The sequence below is a fragment of the Ischnura elegans genome, assembly GCF_921293095.1.
Source record: "Ischnura elegans chromosome 13 unlocalized genomic scaffold, ioIscEleg1.1 SUPER_13_unloc_3, whole genome shotgun sequence".
Classification (NCBI taxonomy): Eukaryota; Metazoa; Arthropoda; class Insecta; order Odonata; family Coenagrionidae; genus Ischnura; species Ischnura elegans.
In genome coordinates, this window is record NW_025791659.1 from 6,213,716 (window position 1) to 6,240,515 (window position 26,800).

Sequence of the window (26,800 nt, forward strand, 5' to 3'; positions counted from 1 at the left end):
ATTTTGACCCTCCCCCCCTAAATTGCATTTGAGCGAGGGTCAGGGGTTCACGTAGAGGTCTCAAATTTTTCATGTCTTATTTTTGATCGGTCCCACAACTTTTTTTCATTGGGCCAGATGGATTTGAAAAAAATCGATTTTTGCGATCCGCCCTACTGTACAGTCCTGGACTGAAGGCATAACTGACAGTGTGTGGCGATACCTTGAGGCGGATTGTCGGCCAGATGGGAAAACAATGAAGTCCGGCCTCAAGGTCGCTTGGCCTTGAGGCTGGACCTCATTGGATTCCCATCCGGCCAACGATCCGCCTCAAGGTATCGCCACACACTGTCAGTTCTGCCTTCAGTCCGGGACTGTACAGTCCAGGCCTTGAGGCCAAACTGAACGTGTATGGTGGGCCTTAGTGAAGGAGAATTAGAAATAGATTTGGAAGCTGTAGCAAATAAATACTTTGAAGAGTGAGAATTTCGCAGCCTATAAAATTTTATAATGCATTATAGTAAGGCTGTTTAAAGCCTTGAGCAGCCTTGTGCAGTGCCAAACTGGAAAATATTTTATGAATAATTCTACGTCTTGTCGATGGGTAATATCACCCATCAATAAACTTTATCATGAAAATAACAAGAGAAGCAGGGATGATACACAATTGAAAAATGTTTTCAAGGGGTTGAAAATAAAAAAAGTCAAACGGTTTGGGGATAAAAAAATGTTTAATCCATCTCGTAAAATTCTAGAAATTAAATACATCTCTCAACTATCAACGTACAAAATATTACTTCCACCTAAGACTCCAAACAATGTCCTCTCTTAAATCCCAAAAATGTTTAATCCAAAATACAGAATAAACATTGTACAAATACAATACTAATCTCTCTCTCTATTGTATAAATCTCTTGGATTAGGCCCACTGTTATCTTACAACAAAATTTTCAACAAAGGCAAAAGGGCTCTTGTCACATTCACTTGAGCAATCTGCAAACCGGACACAATTTGAGACAAAAATTCGACTTGTGCGTGTTTCAAGAATCAACGTTGTGCCCACGGGCGTAGCTGTGCGGGATCAGACTCCGTCTAGAATACTCGACAAACTGAGAAATTAAAACTGTCAATATTTAACAAAAATGCCATCAGAAATTAGGCACGATTAACTTCTACGGAGGTAACATTAACAAAAAATTCTGGGGGTGAGGATGGGGGGAAAGGGTACACTCCCACTCAGAATGAGGGCTTGTGGCATGTCCCCCGACCAGAAAAATATGACAAATCATAAGGTCCAAAATTTCAATATTTTTACAAAAATTTTCATTAGAAACTGGGCTTGATTTGAGCCCCGAGGAGGTTGAATTTAAAAAATAAATTCTGGGGGTGGGGGGTGAGAGAAGAAATATCCCCTTTCAAACTGAGTGTTCTCCCTTCCCAAACCAATTCCCGAGCTACAGGAAGACAGAACCACGCTTGCAGATAGGATATACGACAATGCCCTTTGAGAATATACCATAACACCAACATTGGAAAAAGAATGCACTGCCTTCAACAACAAAACGATGTCTAAAACCTCTTGATAAACTATCAAATCTTATTTACATCATCAACATAATTAGAGAACTTCAACATACTCAAAGTAATAAAGACTATACTATACACTGCGTTTGTTCTTTTCGAAGAAAATGCTTCGGCCGACTTCAAATCAGCACATGCAACAAAGGAAAATCACACACAGTCAACTCTCCATTATACAGTCCCAATTACTGGGTTCCAGGACTTACCATTGCGAAGAATATTCTGTTTGGGAGCAATTACGACGATACCTCTACGTACCTCAACGATAAAATTCATACATACATATACAAATACATATTTCTATGTAGAAGGTGAATCCTGAATATTTTCCACGATAGAGAATAAAATTTCCATTATCTGGGGAAGACCATCATGTTCTCAAACGTCCATGTTCCACAACTGCCCTCCGTTCGCCTCGCATTCATCAGCACAGATAATCGGAGAGTTGACCAAAACATTTCTCTCTCGACAAGACGTCGGTCAGCTTGAACAAATCACATTCGTTGTACATTTCAGTTTGCGACGTGTCGCAGTAATGCCCCCAGAGCTGACACCTGTATCAACGCTCCCGTCCCTGCGCTCCTTAGGAAATGGTTAGTTTGACGTTTGGATCCTTCAAGTACTTGGCCTTCTGCGTCTCAAACAATCGGATCAGTGCTTGGACGTACTCGTTGTGAACTTTGTCCACCTCTTCTTGCGTTGGATGGGGGTTCTGATCAATGTGTATCGGCTCACCGACTGAAAAAGAACAGGAGACACACATGATTGTTCATTGATCCCACTCACAAAAGAATTCTCTACTGTCGGCATCAAAATGATGTGCCACTGCACTTTGCATTGATGTACCATTGATGCAGCCTCGATTACATACATGGAATGACATTTTCAGCAATAAATGTTTCACTCGTTTTTTTTTAATACACCTTTAATATGCTATAATTTTCACGATAATCATTAGTTGTGGCCATATGAGAGTATACTTAACAGTAGGTAAATAAGAAAAAAGGTATCTAAATACACTAATCATTTTAATTGACTGTTGAATTAAAAGAGATCACATCGTTTTCTCTCAAATCATGGTAAAAAATCATGCGATATCGCTCGCTTTCTGTTATTAATAAATATATTTTCACTGATGCATGCATGTGTGTTTAAACACATAAATGTAATGGTTTTAAAGACAGTAGTGCCTTTCATTTCCAAAGGATATGTTAAAATGGTGGCTATCACTAAAACCTCTCTATAGTGAACCTCCATACATCAAATTGCCCAAATTTTGTTCCCCTCCATGACGATGTAAAGAGGTTTTATTGTATTTTTGGTTTTCCTAAATATAAATTTAGAATTTCAGGGTATTTAAACGCATTTGGGTAACTTCTAATAATTAAAAGCACTTAAAATATTTTTATCTGTCATTTATAAACAAAAATAAAGCACAAACAGACACCACCAGGAGATTAAATTACTACAAGCGTGATCCACCTGCTCCCATGGGGGCTTCCCCCCGCTCTTTTCAATGCAGGTCCACAGAGGGATAAGCTCGTTTCTAATTTTAAAATGTAGAAATAAAAAGGCAGGGTCTTATGTACAAATTTAATTGGAATGTTCATGTACCAATTGAGGTCAGAGGACCTCTTTAAACACAACATTGGAAGTAATTACTCTATCCTCTGTTAATACTCGTTTAGCGTTTTCCTTAATATTTACAAAAATATTTTGAAAAGATCTTACCCTAGAGACTACCCTTGCTACATAAAGTTGGCCATGAGAGAATACAGGGTCAGGCAGGAATAAGCCAGCTCTTTGCAAAGTCTGACCCTGAGCCTTGTTAAGAGTCATCGCATAGGAAACCTTAACGGGAAATTGTCTGCGAGTCATATTAAAAGGCATGGTGGGATCCGACGGCCTTAACTGTATTCTTGGGATGAGGACAATCTTGCCGGAATCGAATATTTTTTTAAAATCGATTATTTTAAAAAAATTTTTAAAAACCAATTTTAGGAAACAATAGCAATATTTAGGAAGTAAGATATGCCGTCGCATGTTCTCTGATAAATGCATTTGTGCATTTTGGTACCTCACTTGTAGAGTTTGGTTGCGTATAAGTTGAGAAAAAGGTATCTATACAGTAGAAATAATATAGAGGACACGTCATTTTAAAGGAAATTATATTCTCAATACGGATTTATTTTTTGTTTTGTGAAAAATTAAAAAATCGAGACACGCGAATGCAATAAATTACTCCGCACACCAACAAAAATTAGCCGTTTTGCCAACGTCATGAACTTTGTAACTCAACCTGGGGAAAACTGCTACGTCTACAACATTCATCTTACACAACAAGTTGCAAACATTAATGTAGATCAATAAAATGGCTTTTTCGTATTTTAGGAATGCGTATTTTGTTGTAATATAACAAAAATGTTTAAACACTATCTAGCCCTACAGTTTACCCCAAAAGAAGAAATAAAATAGATAGAAACACTTCTTAATTTATTTGAATTTTTTTTAAGATACGAAAATACATTAATTTTATGTAGTATAGATTATATATGGGCATTAAAAAAATATGCCAGAGCAAACGAATGCTGCATTGCCACATCTTGCGCACGAAATTTTGCTTCCTGGTAACCAGCACTGGTCCTGCGCAGCCCCGTTTGGCAACATGACATTGATAGAAGTTATTAATAGTCACAAATATCAATATTTTTATAGATTATGGATCATTATTGCCTAAATCGAAAGATTATTACTCCTGGAGTATGCATTTGATGCTTTTAGATTTTTTAATGACGATATCTATTTTTTGCAATAAAATGAACAGTGAAAATTTTCTAGCACCTGAAAACGTGACGGCTAAGTATGAATGCTAAGCGGATGATATAATGTGGAAAAGCCCATGCTAAGTCATTCTGGTTCCCGCTTCCGCCATGTGAGGTGACCTTGGGGTGAGGATGTGTGCGCCGCTGCAATGCAGGCCGCTGGCAGGTAGCAGAGTACCCTGCTAGCTGGTAGCACTTGGCTTAAATAAGGGTTATTAATACCCTATCAAACGAAGGAAACTATCCCACCTCAGCAGTTTTAATGTGTGATTACTAAGAGATGTTCCCCTGAGCTCTGTGCTTCATGCATGCATTGGTAACCTCAGACGATGTAAAACTCCTATCTACTCGTATGGAAACTAGGTCCCTGTGACGTCACGTGGAGTGGCATCGCATGGGCGCCAATATGGCCTTTTTCAAATGAGGATAAAGATGGACCATTGCCATTCGTCTGAACTGGGATTTCTTAAACCAAATAATTTGTATATTGTGAATACACTAATGGGAGGTAACGAATCGCAATCAATGCATTTTGTTTTCTTTGGTGAAGGAAACTACCCTATTCCTAGCTGCGCCCCTGGGCAACATCACCTCTTCTCTTCGCTACCTATCATCCCCCAACTCACACTCCCTCCTCCTGACAACGATACACTTCTCGTTCCCCATTTCACATAACTATCATCACTCATACATCATAACACACCAAAACCATCACTCATTTTTTAACCACCGCACATAACTCTCGCATGAATCGATCAGGTGGGATGGTTATCATTTCAAAAGTTGTCCTTTTTGATAATAGTATTACCCTGAAAATTTCATTCATCTCACTTGAAGGGTTTCCAAGTTATTCAAGATCGTGTGCTTCACAAAATGATGGCGACAATGATTATTCATGTGCAGGGCATTTTTCGGAATTTAATTTTGCCATCAATGCCTTCCGTTTTCCTGACATGTTAAACTACCATGTCTTGTCAATGCGATGTTTACGAATAGGCACGTAAATAGGGGCAATATGTCAGTCGCGATATTTTTACTGAACTCCTACTTCCCCTAAATTCCCACCGTGAGGTTTTAGGCGAACCCTTTCTCTCCAAAGTTGCACTATCATTTACAATTCCACACTTTTGATGAACCACAGTTAGAAGCGCTGATTTTTTTTTAGCTACATACGCCGGCGTAACTAGTTTTGTTGACAAATATTTCGCCATAGTTCGTATAAACGAATGCCTTTCGCTCCTGGGGACTGATCCGGGGTTCGTAAATTCGAAACATTTCATAAAATCGAAACTTCGTATAATCGAATAGCACCATGTATTTACCATAGGCTTTTCGCCGGGACCGCAATATCACTTCGTATAATCGAAAACTTCGTAAAATCCTGCTTCGTATAATCGAGAGTTTACTGTAATTTGTATATTATGAATATACTAATGGCGGGTAACGAATCGCAATTAATGCATTTCGTTTTCTTTGATGAAGGAAACTACCCTTTTAACCATTTGTATTCTTTTATCATGGATGTGTGAATCACCACTGGGACTCACTCAACTCACCGACAGTGTAGATTGGCTTCCTGAAGGGCAGGATGCCAAAGGAGTACTGGAAGATGCCACGTCCGAGGAACAGGACGGGAGCGAGGCCAATGACCTTGCGCATCTTCTCCTGTATGGTGCGCAAGATGCTGCCCTCTGGGTTCGAAATCTGGTCGTACACATCCGTCTCACCAAACGAGAACACCGGCACGATAGATGCCCTGGAATGGAAAAGAACGTCAGGGAAAGTACAGTAAACCCTCTTTACATCGTAATGGATGGGACCAAAATTTGGGCAGTTGGATATATGGAGGTTCACTATAGAGAGGTTCATTACGTTTCTGAAGAGACTGCAAAAATGAACGCAATATCCAGGAAAACGCACTAACCAAGCAAGATAATAGCAATTGGGGCAATTGCTTTCTGTGGAAAAGTCATCACCATTGTAACACAGTGAAACCTCTTTGCATCGTAATGGAGGGGACCAAAATTTGGGCAATTTGATGTATGGAGGTTCACTATAGAGAGGTTTCAGTGATAGGCACCATTTTTTCATATCCTCTGGAAATGAAAGGCACTACTGTCTTTTAAACCAATAAATTTATGTGTTTAAACAAACATGCATGCATCAGTGAACTTGTTTATTATTTCATAATAAAATTATTTCATAATAAAAGAAAGAGAGCACTACTGCATGGTTTTTAACATGATTCGAGAGAAAACGATGTGAGCTTTCTCAGTTCAACAGTCACTTAAAATTATTAGGACAGTTGGATACCTTTTTTCTTATTTACTGTTAGGTATGCTCTCATATGGAACAAAATGGCCTCAACTAATGATTAACATAAAAATTACAGAACATTATAGGTTTAAAAGAAAAAAAATAAGGGTGAAAGGTATGAGTATGAACAAACATGCATACATTCGTGAGCATATATTTATTATTTAATGATAACACAAAGAGAGCGCTATCGCATGGATGCATTTTGTTGCATTTTAAATGTTCGTTCAGAAATGTCCCTCCCTCACCACCTTCCCCTCTTCCCCTTTCTTCCACTCCCCTCAATCCAGAAGCGCTTTGATGAGTCGCACTGTGCATTAGCCAGTTACACCACCAAGTCATTTTCTTAGAGCGAACTTCGAGATGAGATTTACCAAACAAGATGTTGACGTCGCAAGTCCACATAGTGGCACATGAGGCATCAACATCTGTTGGTGTATTTAACTTTGCACCCATGTGCGTGACTGCGTACTAAGTCACTTGTTTCCGCAGTGCTTTGAAATTCGTCGTCTCAGAACAGCGACAAAATAGGGGTTTTTCACCCGGCAGTGGTTTAGTAAGCACGACCCTCGCCACATGTGCCACAGTGTGGAGTTGCGACGTCAACATCTTGTTCAGTAAAACCCATCCCAAAGTTCTCCCTGAGAAAATGGCTTGGTGGTGTAATAGGGTGGTTTCCTATTATTTTTTTATTGCCTAAATCGAAAGATTATTACTCCTGGAGTACGTATTTCACGCTTTTAGATTTTTAAATGACGATATCTATTTTTCGCGATTAAATGAAAAGTGAAAAATTTCAAGCGCGCGAAAACGCGACGCGTAAGTAGGAATGATGGGAAAAAGTCCGTGCGACGCATTTCTGGTTCCCCCTCCCGCCTTGTGAGGTGACCTTGATCGAGGCTCTGAGCGCTGATAGGACGCAGGAAGCTAGCGGGTAGCTGAGTACCTTGCTGGCTGGTAGCGCTTGGCTTAAAAAAGGTTTATTAATACCTTATCAAACGAAGAAAACTTTCCGACCTTAGCCAGTTTTAATAGGTGATTATTAAGACATGTTTCCCTGAGCTCTGTGCCTCATGCATGCATTGGTAACCTCAGACGATGTATAACTCCTATCCTCTCGTGTAGAAACTAGGTCACTGTGACGTCGCGTGGAGTGGAATCGCATGGGCGCCAATCTGGCCTTTTTCAAATGAGGATAAATTTGACCCTTGCCATTCTTCTAAACCGGTATTTCAAAAACCAAATAATTTGTGTATTATGAATACACTAATGGTGGGTGACGAATCGCAATCAATGTCTTTCGTTTTCTTTGATGAAGGACACTACCCTATTGGTTAACACATCTCACTGGCAATCGGGAGATCCGGGTTCGAATCCCGGCTAAGTCAAATATTTTTTCATGGCGAACTTCATCCGTTTGTCTATTAATAATTTTGTGCTATGTAAAGCCTAACGTAATTTAACGGAAGTAGATTTAAAGGAGGTAAACAAGACCGTTAATACACAAGAATTGCCATGAGAAAAAATTCCCCTGGACCGGGAATCAAACCACGGACCTTTGGTGGTATGGTATGGTATTTGGAGGAGGCGACCGACAGCTGAGGTCATTCACGCCATGAGGGAAGGGTAGGTGAGGAAGGGTGGAGAGAAACCTGGCGTCGGCATTGGCCTGCTCTTAACGAAAGGCGCCAAGGGGACCACGGCTTAACGTCCCATCCGACGGACCGAGTGTTGCGCTTGAAATGTCCTCCACACAACATTCAAGCAAGGATCGGGCAGTCTCTGAAAATTCTCTGCTGGGATTTGAACCCAAGCCCTCAGGGAGGGAAGGCAACACACAAGCCACCACACCAACCCAATCCCCATCCTGGTTAAGTCAAATATTTTTTCATGTCGAACCTCATCCGTTGGTCTATTAATAATTTTGCGCTATGTAAAGCCTTACGTAAAAGAGGAAGTAGATTTAAAGGAGGTAAACAAGACCGTTAATAGTTTATGTGGATTAAACTTACTACTTAAATGCAAACTGTTATATAAGATAATAATTAAAGCTTTTCAGCTGAGTCCACAATGCAACTGACCCTGTCTGCATAGCTATTCTGATGAATCCTTTCCTCTTCTTGAGGACCAGCTGATATGTTCCCGGGTGGCAAAAGAACGACTCCGATGCTCCGCCCACAATGACGGCCGCTACGTGCCCACCCTCTGGATTCGTCAACAGGTACTTGAGGCTGTCCTTTGATGCAGCCACGGAGCCTATTAATAGAACACACTTCGTGAAAGATACAACTCTTTTCACTTCATAAATGAAATGAAATTGAGAATCCAAATTGACATTGAGAAGGTACACAACAATGAAGACAAAAAAAATTGATACACAAAGTGTACAGCTCTATAAGTAACAGAAGTCATTGATCTTCCACTTTAGTACAAAAACTCTATGCAACACACTGTCGTCGTCAAAATGATGTGCCGCTGTACTTTGCAAATTTATATCTGGACTTCAGTGCATGCCATAATTATATGTAATACGTTATTTTACAGTAAATTTTATTCTCAATTCTTATAAATTTTTCGTTTTACGAAAAATTCAAAAATGTAGACACGCCGGTGCAATAAATGACTCCGCGCACCATAAAATTAGCCGTTTTGTCAACTTCATGAGCTTTGTAACTCAACTTAAGGAAAACTACTACGTCTACAACATTCATCTTCTACAAAAAGTTGCAACCATTAATGTACATTAATAAAATGGCTTTTGCCCATTTTTATAACGCATACTTTGTTTCAAAAGAACGAAAATGTTTAAATACTATCTAGTCCTACAGTTTACCCCGAAAGAAAAAATAAAATTGATAGAAACACTTCTTAATTTATTTCAAAATTTTCTATGATCCATAATCTATAAAAATATTTATATTTGTAAATGTCAATAACTTTTACTAATATCGTGTTGCCAAACGGGGCCGCGCCAGGCCATTGCTGGTTACTAGGAAGTAAAGTTTAGCGCGCAAGACGTGGCAACGCAGCATTCATTCGCTCCTGCGTATTTTTTTAATGCCCATACCTTATCTATATAACATAAAAATCATGTATTTTCGGATCATAGAAAAATTGCAAATAAAGTCAGACGTGTTTCTATTAGTTTTGTTTTTTCTTTAGGGGCAAACTTTAGGACAAGATAATGTTTAAACATTTTTGTTATTTTACAACAAAGTATGCGTTTTAAAAATACGAAAAGGCCACTTTATTAATCTACATTAATGTTTGAAACTTTTTGTGGAAGATGAATGTTGTAGACGTATAAGTTTTCCCTAGGTTGAGTTACAAAGTTCACGAAGTTGACAAAACGGCTAATTTTACGGTGCGCTGAGTCATTTATTGCACTCGCGTGTCTACATATTTGAATTTTTCATAAAATAAAAAATAAATTAGAATTGAGAATAAAATTTCCTTTAAAGTGACATATTATTCATTAGTATAGCATGCACTGAAGTCCAGATATAAATTTGCTAAGTACAGCGGTACATCATTTTGACGCCGACAGTAATCCTAATATAACTATACCACGATAATAAATGTACTTTATTAGGGCAAATTGCTCAGACACAAGTTATTGCTTACTCATTAAACAAAATTAATAATTGCACATGACAAAATATGGCACATAATTAAAAATATTACTTATTATGCGACACTAGGGAGAAACCCCCTTGCCTCACGCTTGATTTGACCTCAGGTTTTAGATGACTTACTCACGCTGAAAAAGACGTTCTTGCAAGAGACACACCCCCATTTTCGGCTGCAATTTCTGGGAAAAAAGGTGCGTCTCTTACACGTCCTTACATGGTATCTTAACGCCTGGTTACACGATACATTAACACAAACGGGGGTTAATGTCTAAATGTATGAATGCAAAAATGAATGCCAAAATGCACCGTGTAGCCACCCACCTTGTGCGAATGCATGAACAGAAAATAGAACCTGTTCTAATTTGGTTTATGCATTAAAAATTTATGCAATAACAAAGTGTATTTTCAAGGATATCCCCATAAGTAAAGTGGCTAACAAGGCACACAGTTTATACATTAATAGAAGTATCCTGAATGATGGGAAAAATCCTATGACATTCACCGGTGAAATACCAATGATTATGATACCATTTTTCATTTAATGTACAGTGAGTCCTCGTTTAACGTCACCTACCGTTCCTGAAAAATGTGACGATAAACGAAATGACGTTAATCGAGCACAATATCCCATAAGAAACAATGTAAAAAGTGAATACCGGCTCCTAGACCTCACAATTCCTACGCGAAAAAATTTTAGCGTATCATATTTGGGCCATTTCTTACGATTAAAATGCCAAACTATGGCATAAACACGAGTCCCTGTCTTCATTGACGGCAATACCAGCAGCGACGTACATCCTTCTCCATTTTTGTATCTTCCCGCGTTTGTTTTTTCGGCTTCGCTATGGTGGTCACCTGGGCATCATCATCGCTGAAACATCGTCGCAGTTACAGAAACCAAGATTATTGAGAACACGGCGAAAAAGTGACGACAAATACTCCGAGTTCTACCCGGAAAAATTCCTAGAAATCACTTTTCAGGTTCCAGAAAACCGTTACGTCAAGTAAAATTTGCTACAACTTTACTTGACATTTACGCACTTAACATTTGCGCACCTACCTAAGAATTCATTTTGCAGAAAATTTGCTATAAACGTAATCGAAATTGACAATAAACACACCGTTTTACACTTCGTTTAGACTGACTGTATTACCGCCCACGAAACGAACAACCTGCAACGCCCGCCGCTTCGCATTTTTTCTCGCGCGAAATTTAAAAGACCTGACGTTATCGCGAAGCAAAGGTGCGATAAACGAATGACGGTCTCAAAATTTTCGTGACGTTATCGCGAAATGACGTTAAACGGGGTGACGTAGAACGAGGACTCACTGTAGTTCATTTTCAGAACAAAACTCAGCCTCCTCAAAATATCAGTCGGAGTTTAAGTGCAAAAATTGTCAAACAAGATGGCGGAAGTTTGACAATGCTAGGAACTCGGAAACAGCACCTCCAGAACAGTGGCGCAGCGAGGGGGGGGGTTTTTGGGGGATAAACCCCCCCCTCCCCCAGAGCTCAGAGAAATTTAAGTGTAATCCACTTATTTAATTGGATTGATATTACTATATTACTACTAGATTAGAGTGAGGATTAATAAAATATCCCTCAAAAAGCCGTAAAACTCACCATTTTGAACCGTTTATCTTAAAATTCCACAATTTATTAATCTCGCACCTACCCCTTATCCTGGTGGGTATACCAAACCTCCACACACCCCGGTATTAAGGCCTGTTTACACGGTACATTAACACATACGGGTTAATGTCTAATCATGTATGAACGCTAGAATGATCGCCAAAATGCACCGTGTAACCACCCACCTTGTGCGAATGCATGCACAGAAAATAGAACCTGTTCTAATTTGGTTCATGCATCCGTACATGTTCCGTTCCGGTCCACCAAAATACGAGAAAAATAATGCAAGACAAAAATGAAAATTTATTCTAACACAAACAACAAAGATTAATCGATGAAATTAATTATGAATTGTTAACATGATCATGTAGTTTCAGATAGAGTATTTTGTTACAACAGAATTTTTTAAATCGTCGTCATCTCTAAGCACAGAAGACGGAATACTTTTTCCGTCCTCCATGAAAGATATAACGTACAGGCAGAAATGGTTCCTAAGTTATATCACCTGTTACATATTGTGACTATGCAACACGTGATTGATTTGGATACAAATTCTCAAATTGTGATCTAGGAAATCAAAATCATTCACGCAAACATACATTAGCTTGTACGTGTTAATGCACTGTGTAACCGGGCCTAAACCCTTTCACTGCTGTGAAGGTATCTAGTACGTTCGCACGGCATTCTGCTGTGAACGTACTTTTTCCTCCTCCCCGCCATGCACTTTGGCAAAAGCACTTCGAAGAGTCCCTAATCTAGGACCCTTTCCTCCACGAGCTCACCCACGCAGGACCATCTCGTTGACCCTACCAGCGAGGGAAAATGCACTACTAAGTACAGTGAGTCCTCGTTTAACGTCACTTACCGTTCCTGAAAAATGTGACGATAAACGAAATGACTTCAATCGAAGCACAATATCCCATAAGAAACAATGTAAAAAGTGAATACCGGCTCCTAGACCTCACAATTCCTACGCAAAAAAATTTTAGCGTATCATATTTGGGCCATTTCTTACGATTAAAATGCCAAACTATGGCATAAACACGAGTCCCTGTCTTCATTGACGGCAATACCAGCAGCGACGTACATCCTTCTCCATTTTTGTATCTTCCCGCGTTTGTTTTTTCGGCTTCGCTATGGTGGTCACCTGGGCATCATCATCGCTGAAACATCGTCGCAGTTACAGAAACCAAGATTATTGAGAACACGGCGAAAAAGTGACGACAAATACTCCGAGTTCTACCCGGAAAAATTCCTAGAAATCACTTTTCAGGTTCCAGAAAACCGTTACGTCAAGTAAAATTTGCTACAACTTTACTTGACATTTACGCACTTAACATTTGCGCACCTACCTAAGAATTCATTTTGCAGAAAATTTGCTATAAACGTAATCGAAATTGACAATAAACACACCGTTTTACACTTCGTTTAGACTGACTGTATTACCCCCCACGAAACGAACAACCTGCAACGCCCGCCGCTTCGCATTTTTTCTCGCGCGAAATTTAAAAGACCTGACCAGACCTGACGTTATCGCGAAGCAAAGGTGCGATAAACGAATGACGGTCTCAAAATTTTCGTGACGTTATCGCGAAATGACGTTAAACGAGGTGACGTAGAACGAGGACTCACTGTATCTAATTGATCTCGTTTGTTTTCTATACCTAATTTCTGTACTTAACTCTTCATAGAAAAGAGAAATCACATGTACCACTTGGCTTCCAAACCACTCATATATGATACAACAAGTCACTACTGAGACAATACACACAAAACTATCAACATAACAAGTATTAGATTTAGTTTTTTTTGGAATGATGCACGAAAGTAGTGCCTCTCTCCCCAAAAGTGACCGCTCTGACTGCATTTCTAAAATCAATCAATCAATCCGATCATCAAAAAATGATTGTTTCTTTCGCACTCCTGCCAATCAAGCACGTCTTTAAACCGTGTTTCTGCGATGAAAAATAACGATTTTGTTAACTTTGCTTTTTGCTTTGCTTTTGTTAACTTTTATTTTGTTAATGGCCATTTTCTCGTGGTCCGCAGCCACGTTTTTCAGCAAAGTTAACAAAATCGTTATTTTTCATCACAAAAATACCGTTCGAAGACGTACTTGATTGCTTGATTGGCAGGAGTGCGATGCAAACAATCATTTTATGATGATCGGATTGATTGGTTGATTTTCAAATTGCAGTCAGAGCGGTCACATTTGGGGAGGGAGGCCTAAAATCAGTCCGGGGGGGTTGGACATCTTTTTTTCAGGACCTAACACCGCGGGGGTTTAGGCTTCACCCTCTAAGTCTGGGAGCAAGTACCCGGACCCCTAGTCTTATATTACTCCTCTTAGCAGTAAGGGACCGCAGTCATACAATTGTTTATCCAGTCACGTTTCGAAATAAATATTTCTTCAATTCTCAAGACGAAAATATAAGTGTGGACGTTTCCTGCTCGGAGGGTCGAAGAGAGGGGCCAGCGAGGGAGAGCTCGCCGAGGAAAAGGTACCGGATTAGGGACTCTTTGGAAGGTGTACCACTCCCATTATTGAAGTACCTGCTCCATGGGCCCACGAAACGCATTTTAACCTTTTCGCCGCATGTGAGGAGTGGGTTTTCGGAGATTGAACAGCAGCAAAAGGGCTAATAAAAGGCACCCGCCATCGGATTAACCTTTCTGACATTTGACCTTTCGTCCACAAATCCTACCCGTAGCATATAAGCAGGAGGGGCAGGAAAAAGGTAATAATAAGAAAATAATTATACAAATAATTTAAACTAAAATTTACCCGTATTTAGCTTTAAAATATAATTTTATAAGCTTTAGCATTTAGGGGTAGTTTTCACCCCTAAAAAATAAAAAGCGCCCTTCGGCATAATATAGATTTTGAAGTAGGGGTATGATTAGTATAATCGCAAATTTTTATGCAAATTGATTTGGTTTGAAAAAATTTGTTGAAGGGGGTATGATTAGTATAATCACAAATTTTTATGCAAATGTTTTGTTTGACATTTTTTTTTCATTAACTCCCAATAAGGGTTGATTATTATGGGTTAAAACACCATAAAATTATTTTCCAAGCATAAAAAAATAATCATACAAATAATTTAAACTTAACTTTACCCGTATTTAGCTTTAAAATATAATTTATAAGCTTTAGCATTTAGGGGTAGTTTTCACCTCTAAAAAATAAAAAGCCCCCTTCAGCATAATACAGTGAGTCCTCGTTCTACGTCACCCCGTTTAACGTCATTTCGCGATAACGTCACGAAAATTTTGAGACCGTCATTCGTTTATCGCGCCTTCGTTTCGCGATAACGTCAAGCCTTTTAAATAAACACGAAGCGGCGGGCGTTGCAGGTTGTTCGTTTTGAGGGCGGTAATACAGTCAGTCTAAACGAAGTGTAAAACGGTGCGTTTATTGTTAATTGCGGTTACAGTTTCAGCTAATTTTCTGCAAAATGAATTCTTAGGTAGGTGCGCAAGGTTTTACTTGACATAATGGTTTTCAGGAACCTAAAAAGTGATTTCAAGGAATTTTTCCATGTAGAACTCGGAGTTTTTGTCGTCACTTTTTTCGCCGTGTTAACAATAATTTTGGTTCCTTTAATTGCGACGATGTTTCAGCGATGATGATGCCCAGGCGACGCTCGCCCGGGCGACCACCATAGCGAATTCCCATCGTAAATAATGCCCCACATATGATACGCTAAATTTTTTTCGCGTATAGAAGCCGATATTCACTTTTTACATTGTTTCTTATGGGATTTATGTTTTGATTAACGTCATTTCGTTTATCGTCACATTTTTCAGGAACAGTAAGTGACGTTAAACGAGGACTCACTGTATAGATTTTGAAGTAGGGGGTGTAATTAGTCTAGTCCCAAATTTTTTTGCAAATCGATTCAGTTTGAAAAAATTGCAAGGTTTTGCACTTTTATGAGCTTCATTTCCTGGACTATAAGGATTGATGACAGCCGGAGATGAAATGTCATAACATCCTTGGCACACAACCTACCTGAGCAGAGGAGGAAGTCCCTGTATCCTGGGATGATGTAGTGTCCTTGCAGCGTGAGGAGGTGGGGTTTGAGCCCCGGGAACACCTCGCTGAAGTTTGTGCCCTCGGTGGCGAAGTTGCCGAAAGCGCCCGAGCACAGGATGCCGTGGGGATGGCAGGCAAACAGGTAGTTCTTGGTGGGGTCAAGGTTTGCCAGTTTGATGAGTCGGATGGGGAAGTAGTTGCAGTAATGCTTCCACAGCGCCCACTTCCTCACCCACTGCACCCTGCAAACAAGAGCGCCACGTTTTACCACCTTATTATATTTATTTTTATGCCTTCATTTTGTGTGTGGTGCTACAGAAGAATGATGAAAATCAAATGGATCGACCGAGTTAGTAACGAGGAAGTCCTAAGAAGGGTAGGAGAGAAGAGAAGCCTCGTGAAAACCTTAATAAGAAGACGGAACAACCTTATAGGCCACATCTTGAGACATGATGGCCTGATGAAGACAATCGTCGAAGGACAGGTGGAAGGCAAGAATGGAAAAGGAAGACCTCGAACAAAATATATGGAACAAGTAAAGAGAGATGTGAAAGAGAAGAAATACGTAGGAGTGAAAAGATTAGCTGATAGGAGAACTGAGTGGAGAGCTGCGTCAAACCAATCCTAGGATTGTTGACCAGTGATGATGATGACCTTCATTTTCTCCAATACAAGTGGGAAGAGTAATAAAATATATTTTTGTAATGTGCAGTTGCCTACTTTGCCCCTTGATTTGACAAAATTTCTAACATTGTAATTTACTTCTCCCTAAACATTTTGCTACCACTAAGTAGACAAAAAATAGTTAGCATTCATACTACGCCAACGTATTCATCACTTGAACGAATTAATAAATTGTTCTCCTATGTTACTTTTTTAAACAATTAATGTTTATCATTAAAATTAATTTTTAAACCACTAATTTTCGACATTTCAAAGGAATACCTACTGAAAATATTGGTTTTATAGTGAAGAAAAATAATGAAATGTTGGTGCTTAGTCTTTCTACAGTAAAAATAGAGATTGGGCTCAGTGTAAAATTAAATACCCACCACGGTTTGGACATGGAAAAATTAAATACCCAGATGAGTGGTTGAGAATGAGCGAGTGAATTTTAAACGAATATTGTTTTCTCAGGTGCGCGTTCAGAGTGATTAAAACCCCAGTGGATGTATGCGAATGGGATAAATCTTGGCTGAAAAGTAGGATGCTGTCAAGGAAAACAAAGTCAAAACTATACAAGAGTATAATGCAGTTGGTAGTACTCTACGGATCTGAAACTCTTGATCTGATCTGAAAAATCTTGGACATTAACTAATAATCAAGACACAGTACTATTCCACAAACTTTTATTTTAACAGTCTACTAGTTTCGACGTTTACACCGCCATTATCAAGACTAACTTAGCAATAGCGTACAACGTCCAGCCTTATTTATCCAACAATAGTGTGAGGGAAGGAGGAGATATTGTTGGATAAATAAGGCTGGACATTGTACGCTATTGCTAAGTTAGTCTTGATAATGGCGGTGTAAACGTCGAAACTAGTAGACTGTTAAAATAAAAGTTTGTGGAATAGTACTGAGTTTTGTTTCACCATGAATATTTCATCGTTCCACCAAGTAACGCCCAAATCAGTTGATTTTATTCCCTAGGGAGTTGCTTATTCTAATATTCTCTCTCGGATTTTTTAATTTCTCCCTCTTAACCTTTTCCCTACTAAAGACGAAAATATATGTGTGGGCGTTTCTCGACCCGGGAGACAAAAGCCGCATATTTTTGTCCGAGGTTTTCTTACGCAAATGAATGAATGCAGAGCATTATACGTTTCTTAGATCTCCCCCTTTATGATGGTCGGGGGGGGTAGGTCGTCTTTGTTTCAGGACCCAACTCCGCGGGGTTTAGGCTTTACCCTCTAAGTCCAGGAGCAAGTACCCGGATGCCTAGTCTTATATTACTCCTGTTAGCAGTAAGGGACCGCAGTCATACAGTTGTTTATCCTGTCACGTTTCAAAATAAATATTTCTTCTTTTCTAAAGAAATATAAACTAAGAGATGAATTCTTTGTCTTTTGAACGGGGTTTGAAATTTTTAAACGAAATCCTATGATAAATATTAACTTACCGTATAAGCGTGAGTAAGAGGCGCACCCCTGTTTTGAGCATCGGAGCCAAAGAAAATAAAATCTTTTCGGCATTTTTTTATCCTATCGCGCGGCGTTGCAGACTTAGACTGGACTTTTGACAGTCATCAAATTTTCCACTTTCAATACTAATAATTCACGCGGTGTTTTTCAGCTAAACGTACACCATATGTATGGCGCTCGGAGATTAGTAGGTATTCACTTGTAACCTTAACCTTATGATAAACGTTTCCTAGGTCTCCCCCTTTTATGAATCAGCGAGACCCTTCTTAACGCATGTCTCGCAAAAATGCACCATACCAGGGGAAAGAAGAGTCTCTTGCGGATCAGCATAGCACAGTGGCGCAGTAAGGGGGGGTTTTGAGGGATAAAAACCCCCCCAGAGGTCAGAGAAATTTTTAAGTTAAATCCATTTTACTTAATGGATTAGTATTACAGTAGATTCCGGTTAATCGGGACATATCGGGACTTGTCCACTTTGCCCCAATTAGGCGAACTCTCTTGTATATGGGCATAAAAAACTTTGAAATGGTAGAAAGAAGACTAAAAAATTATTATAATGCAACATAAGTTGATTAAAATATTAATTTCATTAATGAATCAGCGAATTTAGTTAATTTATTATCATTTTTAAGAATTATAACGTTTTCGTCAAAAATATTTTTCACAGCCACGCTGAATGAATGACTTTTACTAAGTCCTATTAAAGAAAAGTCCTATTCTCTTACTGATACTATAACAACCCACTTTTCAAAATAAAAAATCTTTTGAGCTTTCAAAATAGGGCAAGAATAGGAACATTTGTGAAAAATAAGAGTATATCAAAGGAGGAAAATATAAAAAAATAGTATTCTGAAGAGAAAAAATTTTAATTTAGTCGCGAGTATGGAGTCTATGTCACCGACTCATGGCCCAATAAAGCGGCATGCTGTCCCAATTAAGTGGAGAATACTCTGGGATATTCCTCTATTGGGTTCTGTTCTTCAAGATCTGCCCCAAGTAACCGGTGGACCCATTAAACGGAATCTACTGTACTTATAGAATAGTGTTTGATTTAATCAAATATCCCTCAGAAAGCCGTAAAACTCGCCATTTTGAACCATTATTCTTAAATTTTTTTCTGAAGGAGGGTCCCCGCAAACTCCTGCTTACCCCGGTGGGTATGCAATACCCCCACATCCCCGTAAGTATTAGTTCCGCCTAAAACCCCCCCTAGCCTTAATTCCCAGCTGCGCCCCTGTTCAGAGGGGGACTATATTTGGACAAATACGGTAAAGAACCACCCACGTGACATTAGGCTGCTCAGTCGCTTCTTAGTCACGGATGGCAAGACATAGAAACTAAAAGAAAGTGAAAACCAGTAAAATTTCAATATTTAGTTTCATTCCCGAGAGCAAAATGTAGAAACGAAACGTAATGGATTTAAACGCGGGGAGCTAAACTCGTTGTCTAAACGAAATCGGAGTCAAAACCACTCAATAATAATAATAATGATAATGTTTTATTTGTTCAGAGATCTACTAGTACAAGGGTTACACTGATATAGGACGCGTCAGGTTAAAGAATATATATACAATAAATACAAATATACAATGATGCAAGATATGTCAAACTTAACCCCCCCCCCCCCTAGCCTTAATTCCAAGCTGCGCCCCTGGCATAGCAGTCATGATAAAATGAAAACTCCACCCTCTCAAAAGGGTTAAAATATGCTAAAGGGTGCAGAATGTATATCCTAAAAATCTCAGCCCGATTGTTTAACATTTAGAGGTCGTTCTTCGAGCATAAATGCAATAACATTCAACTTCCCAGAATTTGGGAAATAACATCATTTTCAGGGGTAACACAGTTTTACAGGCCCGTTGAAACAAAATTCCCTCCAGTGGCGGAGCGTGCATATACACATTTGCAACTGCACACCCAAAGATGAATGAATTATAAAAGAAAACTATATATTCCTTTGCAAAGAGAAAGATGGGATAGATGTCCACACAAAGATGGGATGTTAAGCTCCAAAATACAGCTATCTCCTTGGCAAATTCACCGTTCTACAAGTGGCCTCGCGCGCCGGCTGCATATTTGGTCTACGCGACCGCTTGCGGGTGCTCAGGCGGGACGACGTAAGCGGGGGGGGCATGCCATGTTCAGATGGGAGCAGACTCAACACAATGTGAGTGCGCGCGTGCATATTTGGTTAGTAACTCGCAGGTAGTGTAGCGGTATAGCTGCCACCTACACTATCTGCGCTCAGGATCCTAGTCCGTCAATGCCAGGGAGGCCCAAAAAATTACTTACAAAAGGACTTACAAAAAATATTGGGGGAGCCCAAACCGGGGATCTTGCTGAGAAATTTTAACAGCACAGAACACTCCCGATTACCCGTTCTAATGATGGGGAGAGACGGCTCGAATACTCGGAAAACATGGATACCCCAAACTTTCACTCAAATGGCTAGTAATATTCGTAATTTACGAAAACAAAAAACAACATATTATTATTTACGTAGTTATTCTGTTATTTGAGGGTGCTTCCCGGACTCAGTGAGAGCTTTCTTTGCCAGTACGCGATCTTTTTAGCGGCAACAGCAAGGTTTCACTCGTATTATTGCAGCATTATAAAAGGCGGGGATCGGGTTGGTGTGGTGGCTAGAGTGTTGGCTTCCCACCCCGTTGGCTCGGGTTCAAATCCCGGCGGTGGCAGAGAATTTTCAGAGACTGCCCGATCCCTGCTTTAATGCCGTGTGGAGGACATTTCAAGCGCAAAAATCCGTCCGTCGGATGGGACGTAAAGCCGTGGTCCCCTTGGCGCCTTTCGTTAAGAGCAGGCTAGTGCAGACGCCGGGTTTCTCTCCACCCTTCCTTCCACAACCTTCCCTCATGGCGCAAATGACCTCAGATGTCGGTCGCCTCCTCCAAATACCATACCATTATAAAAGGCCTGTTTTTGAAAACCACACATCCGTGGCCGTGTGATCACAAATACAGAAAAGTGGTTTGTACGAATGCTTCAAAACCACTGCTCGACGTCGGGAACTACACTGTCAGGCACCACGCTATGTAGTCACGTCTCGCACAAGTTGCCCGGGTTGCAACTGCTGCGGGACGTGTATTCGTGATCACGGAGCGCGGCCGTGCACTGCAAGGCTTGGAAAACAGGAACACAGTACTACCGCTAATGCAGCTAGTACGCGATCGCTTTCGTTTTACGGAGGGGATTCTAAGGGAAAGAATAATCCCAGTGGAACCAGAACGATGTCACGCGGACTTTTCCCAGCATTCATACTTAGCCCAGTGAGAAATGAGTTATCGAATCGCCGTCGATTCGACGTCCAAGTAGTCATCGATAAAACGTCGATGGCAACACATCGATCGATGTCTATATGGTCCGAAAATCGACGTGTTTTCGACGTCGATGTCATCGACGTGTTTTCTATGTCGACGTGGTACCGTCTTCTTACCTGCGATTACTAATAATAATTACGGAAATATAGATCTTTTCGGCTAATAAAGAGCATCTATTGCTGCCCCAACGACGGATTTCACTCGAGCACTTATTGTCTAAACAAATGACGGGTGAAATAATTAGTCTGTTTCAAATTTATTATGGTGAATTGTAACCTCAAGTCCTTCGTATTTATCTTCAATAATAATCAGAAACCCCTGAGAAAAAATGTGAGATGTTGATATCTAGGACGCGAGGCTAAAGGTATCGAAATGACACGAAACGAAACACCGACAGCAACCGACACAGGTTTCCCACGGTTCAACCGGCTTATCAGATCGACAGAGTCCAAAGATTAGCAGAGACCGGTAGAGTCTGTTGGAGACTGCCTTCAAGCTTCAACGACATGCACTTGCGGTAAAGTTGCAGAATGAAAAGGAATCCAAGATTGTTCTCCGAGATTAAGACTAATGTGTATGAATTAATAAAATAATTATTTAATTTTAGCTTTATGATTTGTGTCACATATGTTTTAATAGAGTCTCACAGTTAAATTTAAGACTTTGTCACAACATCACTCAGCCAATCAACACGCTGGCCCCGCTGACCAATGAGAATAACACGTCGAAAAATCGTCGATTGAACAAATAAAATCGACATCGACCACATATCGATCTATAGTCGTCGAATCGACGAAGATTCGACGTAGATTCGATGAACCATTTCTCACTGGGTAGCCCATTCGAGACGGTGGAGTTCTCTCCTTAGCATGACTGCTGCACTGAGCCCCAATAGACTCTTCCGTCCACTCTGTACGGAGCATTGTTGCAGGACATTCGTTAAAAAGGGTCTCGCAGATAATCACACATTCTCAGCACCAACCTTTTTTCAATCCTTCCTAGCGGGGACTCCGCATTATCTCAGACTCCGAGGGCAGTTGTGCTCCCTCCTTTCCGGGTTTATAATCATACCAGTGGCATTAGTTTACGGTCAATCATGCATTGTTTATATGGGTTAGCTATATGGATAACGGATGTTTACACGTAAATTGCAGACTTCGAATTGAAGTCCTCGTTTTAGTCTGAGAATTCTCAAATTTTGAACAAAGCTCTACTGTCAAGAATAACGCATTTAATGCGGCAACAATTTCCATGTTGATGTTAATACTGAAATAGAGATACAAGTTAATATTTATCATGGAATTTTGTTTAAAAATTGTAGACGCTGCTCGAAATACTAATAATTTCATTCTTTGTTCATATTTTTTGAGAAAGGAACTATATTTATTTCGTAAAATGACTAGATGCACAATAGGGTGGTTTCCTATTATTTTTTTATTGCCAAAATCGAAAGATTATTACTCCTGGAGTACGTATTTCAGGCACTTAGCTTTTTAAATGATACATATCTATTTTTCGCGATTCAATGAAAAGTGAAAAATTCCAAGTGCGCGATAATGCGATGGCTAAGTATGAACACCGGGAAAACTCCGTGTGACGTCATTCTCGTTCCTGCTGTCGCAAGTGAGGTGACCTTGGGGCGAGGCTTTGAGTGCTGATACGACGCAGGATGCTAGCAGGTAGCAGAGTACCCTGCTAGCTGGTAGCGCTTGGCTGAAATAAGGATTATTATTACCCTATCAAACGAAGGAAACTTTCCAAACATAGGTAATTTTAATGGGTGATTATTAAGAGATGTTTCCCTTAGCTCTGTACCTCATGCATACATTGGTAATCTCAGACAATGTAAAATTCCTATCCACTCGTATAGAAACTAGGTCCCTGTGACGTCACTTGGAGTGGCATCGCATGGGCGCCAATCTGGCCTTTTTCAAATGAGGATAAAATTTACCACTGCCATTCGTCTAAACCGGTATTTCTGAAACCAAATAATTTGTATATTATGAATACACTAATGGTGGGTAACGAGTCGCAATCAATGCCTTTCGTTTCCTTTGATGAAGGAAACTACCCTATTATAGACATTGAACTATAACTCCACAAACCTATTTTGTTCTAACTAGAACAATCTAAAATGTTGCTGTTTAGCTGAAGTTACAGGGAGACGTTATAGAATAAATAAAAGTAATGTAAATCAAAGAAATGTGAATTGCATGAAAAAATGAACAATAGTATGTGGATGACATTTTAGAGTGGGAAATCTCTACTCTTAAATTCTTGTTATTAATTTCTTCCACTGTAAAATTGAACACAATTTTTCACAGAAACGTTAAATTCACCCTACCATTATCAATGCCTCAGTATTTACTACAATTGAAACCAATGAACTTAATAAAAAGAAGCCGTATAATATAGCAGATTTCCTTATGTGGGAGTTTTCGAATAGCGTTACCTTATATATGTATCGATTTCACTCACATAAAAATTCTAAAATCATAAGATAATTCTAAGATAATGGTGATGACAGTTGTATGCAACACTAATACATCAATGAGAGCGGTTATATCTATGGGTATAAATCTTCTTTAAAGTGAGGCATGGTTGTACATACGACGATTTCACATCATAGGATGCTCAGATTTGTAATATTACGGAATGCTAAGGATTCCGGTGTTCTTAGGAAGTGGTTTTCTGAATGAATAAGGATGAAAAATTATAACCATTCCCCTCACACGACATGGCTATCACAAGTATATTTTTGGGAAGTATTAACCTAAATAAGTAATCATATGTATGAATTTACCTTCTACCTCCGCGTTCACAGATGTCCTTGTCGTACCACAGCCACAGAAGGTACAGCACGGTAAGGTAATAATATTTTGTGTAGAAAAATATGAATGCCAGAATGAGAGCTGCCACCAAACCCATGAAAAAGAAGGTACAAATCCAAAAGAGAGCGGCGAACGTCTGCATTCTTCTTTCCCAGGGCACATTTAGAGGTGCAAATTCTATCAATGCCATTGTGATCTGAAATAAATTCAAACCAATCCAAAGTTAGCGGCGGCAAGACTAGAGATAACGATCAAACCATTTAGATTTACGGACAAGACTACTTGTTGCATTCCCTCTCATGATTTTGAAGACGAACTTAAATAAAGCAATAGCGCATGCGCTAGTGACACTAGACGGGCGATATTCCCACCTACACGCCTCGCAATAACTTTGTTTTTATTTTTTTTCAAGCCGTAAATACACGTGTAAATGTAAAGAGGCGGGCCCAGAGATGTAATTCATCTAAATGCAAACCTTTGGCAATTTGAGATCGAGACATGATTACTGGAGTAATATCGAGCAAATCTATGATCAACGAAGGTCGAAATCTCGCGTTCCTCAAATGCATAATACATGGGTAAACTTAACATCTATGTGCACTACTGCTTTTACCTTTTACTGTATCTTCGTTGAATATTTACTTCTTTCGAGTGAGTGGAAGGTATTATTTTCCCTGGCGAGATAAGTACATCACCAAATTCTCCTCTTTTCCAGCATTCGCCTATCGGCACGAAGTCCACTACGGCCACATGATAAACGTTGACCGCATCACCGAAGTACTACCTGTCCGCGGAGATAAAAATGATAACAGACATGGCCAACCCGAAAGTCGTTGACCATCCGGATGATCCTACTCCGTCCTTTGATGCTGTGAAGTTTATCGTCATCCAATAAACTTTGAAAATTCTTGAATGGGAAAGGATGTTATTACAAATGATCACCAATGCGCTAAACTTCGCTTGTGCAGCTTCATCTGCGAATTGGACGTTGTGATTTATTTTCTTAATTTTTTTATCATTTTTTTAATCTTCCGATCTCAGCGTGTTCAAAGAACTTCATATTCTATTGGTAGCGTTGGAGGTGGGGTTGCAGTCCCATTCTTGTTGATTCTGTCTTTGTGTCGGTTGTCTGCATCTGCCTGTTGGCGATCGACATTTCAGGTAAGTTATTTCCTATTGTAGAATAGGATGTGCAAACAAGTTTGCTTCATTAGAACCGTGCGGGTATCATGTAATGATAAAACCGTGTAGTACGATCAGTAAATATTTGTGATAGTGTTGCTAGGAGAAATTTGAAATATTTTTAAATTGTAAACTGAATTGGGAAAAAATAACAGAAGTTTTCGAGACTTTGTCTTTCAAAGGAAAATTGAAATTACCCGCAATCAGAATCACTTTCCGAGTTTGCGCGGGTTCATTTCGAGAAAGATGAGAACTTCCGCGAACTTCACACGGACGTGGAAAATTGAATTATATGAATTTATATATTTGCTAGGAAATGTGGGGTAGAGCTGTTTCCCATTTTTGGAATTTGTTTCCTGTTGGTAGAACGTTAATCTTATTTAAAAATCTTCTATTTTTACCTGTGGTCGCTATTTTTCTGTCTGTTGCTGACTGACTCGTTGTCTTTGAAACTGAGGATATAGCTGTCAAGGTTCGATGATGGACTTGGGACACCTCATAGAATGAGTATCACTCTGTGTGTAAACTGTCTGATTCACACGCGTCATTTCTTGATATTTTGCAATGCCCACCTTGGTCATAGGTTTAGATTAATGGAAGATCTTCGATCTTTGTTCACGCCCCTTGGTTGTGAAGACATGGCTAGGAATTTCGAGGGTATTGCAGCATTTTTTATAGCGGTTTAGTGATGAAATTGGCTCACTTTTAAATGTAATGGAGTGGTTCATCGATATCTTATTATGTGATATAATGTGATCGTAATGAAGTCGGTGTTACTCCGATGTGCCTTCGTGATTTCTTCCAGCCAGCTTAAAACAAGTTTTTCCTGCTCTTGTGGTTTCATTGTTTATAAAATATGTAAATTTGAGCGAGAAAGCTCTCAATAATCTTGTTTCGACGATGCCGGCACGCAGAGCTTTACCTCGTTCGTTAATTAAGCATCGTCTTTGGCAATAATATAAAGTATCGTTTTGTCATATCCTTGTATGTTGCCACTTACCGCTATTGACGGTGAATTAAACGCCGTGCTTATTTTGTCAAAACGCGAAGCATGTTCCGAGTTTTTTCTCCAATTTATACGGAGTTTCCTCTCGATTTGTCGTGTTATCAGCTCGACCAGCATTTCATCATGTTTCATATCGAGGTGCAGTCGGTTAGTTGTAGAGAATTAATGCCAATGAATCAAGCGAATGTATTTTATGTCCTGAATGTATTATATGTCCTTAGAAACAATGTTTTAGAACAAGGAAAGAAAGAAAGTTTTACCTTTACCTTACCCACCATTAGTGTATTCATTATATAC

General features: G+C 39.5%; 2 protein-coding genes across 3 annotated transcripts in view; one reads left to right on the forward strand and one right to left on the reverse strand.

Annotated features, from left to right (window-relative positions):
• Positions 1-691: 691 nt before the first annotated feature.
• LOC124172796 (2-acylglycerol O-acyltransferase 2-A-like) lies at positions 692-25,037 on the reverse strand. Of its 2 annotated transcripts, none has more exons than XM_046552282.1 (6): positions 24,929-25,037; positions 24,288-24,511; positions 15,979-16,244; positions 8,780-8,954; positions 5,939-6,138; positions 692-2,298 (listed from the first exon to the last, which is right to left on the reverse strand). In XM_046552282.1, exons 2-6 carry the CDS (start codon positions 24,503-24,505, stop codon positions 2,144-2,146), a joined length of 1,014 nt encoding a protein of 337 aa, XP_046408238.1. In that variant the 5' UTR covers positions 24,506-24,511; positions 24,929-25,037; the 3' UTR covers positions 692-2,143. The 2 variants fall into 2 exon arrangements, with proteins under 2 accessions (XP_046408238.1, XP_046408237.1); XM_046552281.1 differs by lacking the exon at positions 24,929-25,037 and adding an exon at positions 24,590-24,678.
• Positions 25,038-25,389: 352 nt separating this feature from the next.
• The window catches only part of LOC124172795 (caspase-3-like), a 71,564-nt gene continuing 70,153 nt past the window's right edge, over positions 25,390-26,800 (forward strand). Inside the window, exon 1 of the mRNA XM_046552280.1 lies at positions 25,390-25,476. The gene's annotated coding sequence lies outside the window, so the exon portion shown is untranslated. The remainder of the gene's footprint in view (positions 25,477-26,800) is intronic.

Excerpts from the sequence above, each read along its gene's own strand:
- LOC124172796 (XM_046552281.1), bottom strand. The coding sequence starts at position 24,616 with ATGAGAGGGAATGCAACAAGTAGTCTT. Across the intron at positions 8,955-15,978 it reads GGACTTCCTCCTCTGCTCAG|GCTCCGTGGCTGCATCAAAG; the intron begins GTAGGTTGTGTG and ends TTCTATTAATAG. Across the intron at positions 2,299-5,938 it reads GAAGCCAATCTACACTGTCG|TCGGTGAGCCGATACACATT; the intron begins GTGAGTTGAGTG and ends GTTCTTTTTCAG.